The following is a 5,681-nucleotide window of genomic DNA, read 5'->3' as shown; positions in this document are numbered from 1 at the left end:
CAGCCCACGACCAGCGGTCAGAACTGGCAAAGATCGAGACCGGAGGGCGTTGACCTTTCGCAACTTCAGCAGAATTTGTCGTGTCCGACCGGACCATCTGCCCCAGGCAGCCCCCGACGTAGGCACAAATCCCACCGACGGCATCGTGTTGCGACGCCACGAACGCGAACAAAACATATTTCGACGACGCATCAACTTCGTTCCAGAGCGATCCCACGTGGACGTACCGCCCGAACGACCGGACACACGATGTAGTACGAGCGTCCAATGTCGAGCTTTTCATTCTGCTTACTCGGGCCTTGCCCACGCCGCATGTTCACCCACTCGCGAGGGAGCTGCGACCGGGACGCCGCGTGTGCCATGCCCATCACAGATCATCCATCGACCCAACCGTCCGTGTGCTGCTTCAACAAATGTAGTCGGCCCAGAGCGCCTGGCAAACCCAAATGCACGTACCACCGCAAGAAAAACGTGTGCTGCGTGGACGACTGCTCCAACCAAGTATACGCTCGAAGTGTGTGCGTCGGCCATGGAGCACGCAACGCGTGCCAATTTCCTGGTTGTTTGGGGTTTGCACGAAGCCGAGACATGTGCAGTCGCCACACACACAGCCAGCGAAAGCCACCTGCGGCGCCAAAGGCATCGAGGAAATCCAAAGCGGCCATGCCAAAGAGCAAAGGCAATGACGGGCCCGTCGAGCCACGCGACGTGGTCGTTTTCACCGACCCGATGGCGCCGATTGACATTCGCCTCTTCGACGAGATCTTGGAGGCGCTCGTCGCATATCCGGTGCTGTGAAACGAACCAACGGGCAGATGTTTGCCGGCAAGATCGCGCCGATTCGCCTGCATAATTCGTAATCATTGCTTTGACGTCTTTCATCGCCGCTGCGACGGCCACCGCCTGCGACGTTTGTCGCTGGGCAATGCGATTGTCGACATCATCGCGGACGGGCTGCCCCAACACACGCAATATTGCTGCACAAAAGAGGTTGTAGATGCTGAACAAGTCACGGCTGGCACATGCACGTGAAGGACGAAACGAGTGACCTTTTTATCACATCCCGACCGACCAATTACTCCACCAACGTGGACGCCGACTTGAGCCAGCACGTGCTGTCGTCGGAGTCACTCCACGGCAACCCTTGGCACGCGGCAATTGGCATGCATGGCAACAGCAGTCCTTGGCGCTGTCATCGAACCAACGCTGCGGCCACGAAAATCGACGGTCATGGCCAAGTTGGGACGCGTACAGTTTGGAACGACCTGATCGACAAAACGGTCCTTTCTGGTGGTGCACGCTCCGGGGTACGACGCAAAGCTCGTACAATCCGAGTCGAACTCGCACACACGGACGCACATGCGTTGTGTGAGCGCTGGAAAGTTGCGCGCGTCGCCGGCGGTGGAATCGCGACCGTAGGCGTATCTGGCCTTTGTCTGGGAACGATCGACGGCGCAGAAGTGGTTCGAGTTTTCACGAGACTTCCCCGACGGGGTTGGTCGACTCAACAATCGATCACACGGTCGGGGGAGTCCAATGCTTGAGCCTGTGCAGAGTCGGCTCGTCGTGCCAATGCTGGTTCACGTTGGAGGGGTCGCCGGCCCACAAGTGGAACCCGTCGGGACATGCATCGATGTAAGTGTTGGGGGCAGTGCATTGCGCCCAACTGGCAGTTGTCGTGTGCTCGAACAACGACGGAGGCGCCAGGGCCGATTGATGCTACATGACGACGGGTCGCACCACGAGCTTGGGGTTTTGTTGGCCTCGTCCAGCACCTTGTGGGTGGCCGCGAAAAAGTTCAAAGAGAATTGTCCAAGGCTTCGCAGAGATAGTTGGGACGTCGGTGGGGACGTAGAACGTCGTGCATTCGGACAGCCAATTGGTGCAGTTGGTGTTGGTCTGAGGGGAGCGTCATAGGAGGGGGACAAGGTCGAGTACGAGATCTAGTCGTTCAAAGGGTACGTCGTGAGCCATGGTACGGCGTTGTCGCTGAGCCCCACAGAGGCTGCGCTCGAAGACAGTGCTGCTCCGATCGCAACAGTCTCGCCCACGTTGCAATTCGTGGACGAGATGGTCCACGTTGACGACATGCCAACGCGACAACAGCGAATGCACACGATCGGGGAGCGCAGAGAGATGCATGGCGGCGCGAAGACGACTACGTGAAACGTGTGGAATTGCAGTCCATCCGTGCTCGCTCTTGTAAAGGACGCCACGAGGAGGTTTTGCATTCCGTCCGTGAAGAAATCGAAATCCAACTGGAAGGTCGTGCAGGCGTCGGCAAGGTGATCAGTGTCGTCCCGTCGAAAGCATTTACAGTTGGTGTCATGTGGCGGCCAAGCAATGTGTGTTGGATGGCATCGCGACCTTGAGCTAGATTTCCATGAGGCTGGGCCCACCGCGCCATCCACTGTTTTAACCATGGTGAGATGCAGCGGCAATCTTGGCTGTGCCATCGTGCCTCACGAGAGACTCCCCGCGCCTGTGGATTTGGCAATAGTTGAACGAACGATGGCGATGTTGTTGTCCATTTCCACACAACTGACACAGTCGTGTTCTTTCAATCCCGTGTGTGCGTCGACGTGTATTCCGACTGAAGTGCCGTCGGTCGTGGGCAGCATGCCCGTGGCGTCGGCAGGCTGGATCACGTTTGGCGCGCTGGTGCTGTTTGGTATCGCAAGTGGCCTTCCCTTTTGGTCGCACGCGCCGCCGTCGGCCAACGTCAGCATCAGCGTTGGCTTGTGGCAATTCTGCGTGTACGTGCATGCGAAAGCCACGACCACCAGTGAGTGCCCCATTCCGTTCGTGGACGTCGAGTGCTGGTGGCTCCATGCAACCAACAACTCTCCGTTTTCAACCGTTCGACTGTGTTCGATGCGCTCGCACGACACGTTGGCGATGCTCACGTGCGACGCCCCAGCTGCATCCACCTTTTTGCGGCGGGCGTGCAGCGGGACCGGGTTGGCGGCTGTGTTTTTGGCGGTCGCGGTGCTGGCCCTCGTAGCTGCTTCGTTTGTCGTGGGGTTTGTCTACCGGGACCGCGATTACGCTGGCCCAGCCGTTCCTGTTCCGACCATGTGGCCAACGATGCTGCTCTCGCTCGCGTGCTCGTTCTCCGTGGCATGGATCGTCGTATGGTCCATGTATTCGCCGCCAACGGCTACCTTTGGCTCGGGCGCTGTGCTGCAGGTGGCCGCGACTGGCGTCCTGATGGCTGCGTTGGGAGTTGAGATCGAGGAAATCATGGCGTTGGGGGGACTTGGTTTGTGCCGCAAGGCTCTGCGTCGCATTCGAGCGAGGGTGTGATCAAAGCCCAGGCGAGTGGCTCTCGCGCCATGCGTCCGTCTGAAGTGCTGACCCCGACAATAAGCCGTAACAAACGCTGTTGCGCTAGTTGACGTGAGATGTAGACTCCACAGTGGAATGCCGGCATCGACGATGCCATTCGCACCACCACCCTGTGAGCGCCTTGTAAGAGTGTGTGGGAAAGGCCCAAGTTGCGCATGGCATATGGCATGACGCATGTGCGCCGACACACCGCTTCGAGAGGTCCCAGACAACGCCATATCGCGTGAGATTTTTGTATTGACTGAAACCACTTAGTACGACTTCCATCGGTTCGATCCAAGGTAGTGCTTGGCTTCGTGCTGCCGCCACCACCGCAAGCCCAAGTACACCCCTCCCATGCACAGACCAGCATACCCCGTGCCTTCGAGCCATCGCCGCCACGACGCGGCGCCGCCCCCCGACATCTCGACAATTCGACGGCCTTCCACCGAGTACGCGATGGCCGCGGGTTCGACCTTGTCATACGCGGTAAACTCGATGGGGGTCACGTACGTCGGCGACGCGCCGGACGACAGCGTTTGGTTGGACCGAATGTAGTAGCAGCTCTCCTGGTCGAGCTCGGCAATGATTTGACCGACGCGATAGTCGGTCGGGTCGCCGCGGTACTGTTGGATGTGTGTGATGGCGAGCGGCTGGTTCATGGACCCGTCCAGCTTGATGCTGTTGCGGTGGAAAAAGATAATTTGGCCGGTCGGGTCGTACTGGATCATGGCGAGCCCGCAGAAGATGCGCTTCGTATAACTACAGCAGCACGTCGCCATCAGAGTCCGCATCCATCCCACCAAAACGCACACACACCCCATCAAACCAACACATCTCGTCTCAACATCGTCCACACACGGTACCTGTAGATGCCGCCGATCGCGGGAGGCCGAGTCATCATGTGATACAAAGTGGACGTGTTGCGCCACGCGAGTCGAAACAAGTCCTTGTCCCCCCACACGAGCTTCAGATTGTCGAGGAGCTTGGGGCGGTTCGTGGAATAGTACATGAGCATGTTGAGCGCAGCGTGCGACCGGCGCCGATTGATGAGGACCTGGCCGCTCTCTTGCTCAAACTCGGACACGAATTCCATGTCGAGGAGCTGCCAGAGCAAGCTGTGGCTCGTCACGTCAAACAGCGAGTTGGGTGGCTGCCAGTAGTCGGGCCAAAAGAGCGCCCCGGACTCGACAAACGCTGGATCGTCGAATAGGTAGGTCGGGTCCCGCACCGGCACGTTGTCCGCATCCAGGAGCAGCACGTTGTCGTAGTGGGAATAGAAGACGGCGTACGGCTTGGTGTGGAACCCGATGGCGCGGGGGTCGAAGATCTCGCGCATGTGGACGTTGAAATCTCGAATCAAGTGCTGGATGAGCGCGTTGTCGTCGATCTGCATCTCGTCCGGCCGGTACCACATCTCAACGGGGAGCGTGCAACCATGATCGCGGATGACGCGAATCGCAGCGTATGCGCTTGGAAGGACCTTGTCGTACACGATCATGAGGATGGCGCGAGTCGGGGGATGCTGCTGCGCTTCGGGAAGCGACAGAGACGTCGCCAGTGGCATGTGCTGGTACGACGCCGCCAACACGGAAAACTCGGAAAAGTTGCGCGCCATCGCGCACTTGTACTCGCGGTGCTGCATCGAGTGGCACGACGTGACCATGACGCGGAGAATCGCGCCGGACGTCTTGTTCCGGACTTGGCAAAACCCGGCGCGGCGCTGCTCGATTGTGTCGTCGCACGTTTTCGTGACGAGCGGCCGACGACTGACCGTGTCGTCGGGTTCGCACGAGTCGGTCTCTTGCCACCCGAGGCACTCGTACGAGTCGTCTGTCCACAGGGTTGAGATGCGGTCCTCCTGGAAGTTGGGGACTTTGTGCATCGTTGTGTCCTTGTCGCTGTACTTGGGGACAGGCACGTCGGGCGTGAGGAGCCACATGGCGACGCCGACCCCGACCAACACCACGACCGCGAGGAGAAACCGCAGCACGCGTGGACGCCGCTCGAGACGCCGCCACACCAAGGACGCACCATTCCGCGCGCCACGTACGCACCCGGTGCACGTGCTCCACATCCATCGAACGACGGGAGAGCTCACGGACCCGTTCCCATCCAACGGCCACGGTCGCGTCGGCCCCATTCCTGTTTGCGAGTCAAGAATAGCGACCACAACTAGCGAGAGGTCCTGGCGACGACGGCGTCCTTATGCATGATATCATGGACATCCAAATGGCTATTTAATATTCCATACTGTTCCCAGCATTAGCTTGTCGAGCATATTTCAATAGCCAATCAAGATATTTTACCTTGAAGTGAGTATGGTCATTCACCCGTCTCCCCCTGACGTCGTC

At 59.0% G+C, this 5,681-nt stretch overlaps 2 protein-coding genes across 2 annotated transcripts; one reads left to right on the top strand and one right to left on the bottom strand.

Annotated features, from left to right (window-relative positions):
* Positions 1–2,619: 2,619 nt before the first annotated feature.
* On the top strand, positions 2,620–3,306 carry H310_11405 (hypothetical protein; the record flags this gene model as incomplete). Its single annotated transcript, XM_008878088.1, has 1 exon — positions 2,620–3,306. One exon carries the CDS (start codon positions 2,620–2,622, stop codon positions 3,304–3,306), a length of 687 nt encoding a protein of 228 aa, XP_008876310.1.
* A 243-nt stretch (positions 3,307–3,549) lies between these two features.
* On the bottom strand, positions 3,550–5,488 carry H310_11404 (hypothetical protein). Its single transcript, XM_008878087.1, has 2 exons — positions 4,194–5,488; positions 3,550–4,089 (listed from the first exon to the last, which is right to left on the bottom strand). The coding sequence occupies exons 1-2, from the start codon at positions 5,468–5,470 to the stop codon at positions 3,600–3,602; spliced, it is 1,767 nt and encodes a 588-aa protein (XP_008876309.1). The 5' UTR covers positions 5,471–5,488; the 3' UTR covers positions 3,550–3,599.
* Positions 5,489–5,681: the final 193 nt, after the last annotated feature.

The sequence above is a fragment of the Aphanomyces invadans genome (genome assembly GCF_000520115.1).
Source record: "Aphanomyces invadans strain NJM9701 unplaced genomic scaffold supercont1.31, whole genome shotgun sequence".
In the NCBI taxonomy this organism is placed as follows: domain Eukaryota; phylum Oomycota; class Saprolegniomycetes; order Saprolegniales; family Verrucalvaceae; genus Aphanomyces; species Aphanomyces invadans.
Note: the sequence above shows the minus strand (reverse complement) of the source record. Positions and strands in the feature narration are given on the sequence as shown.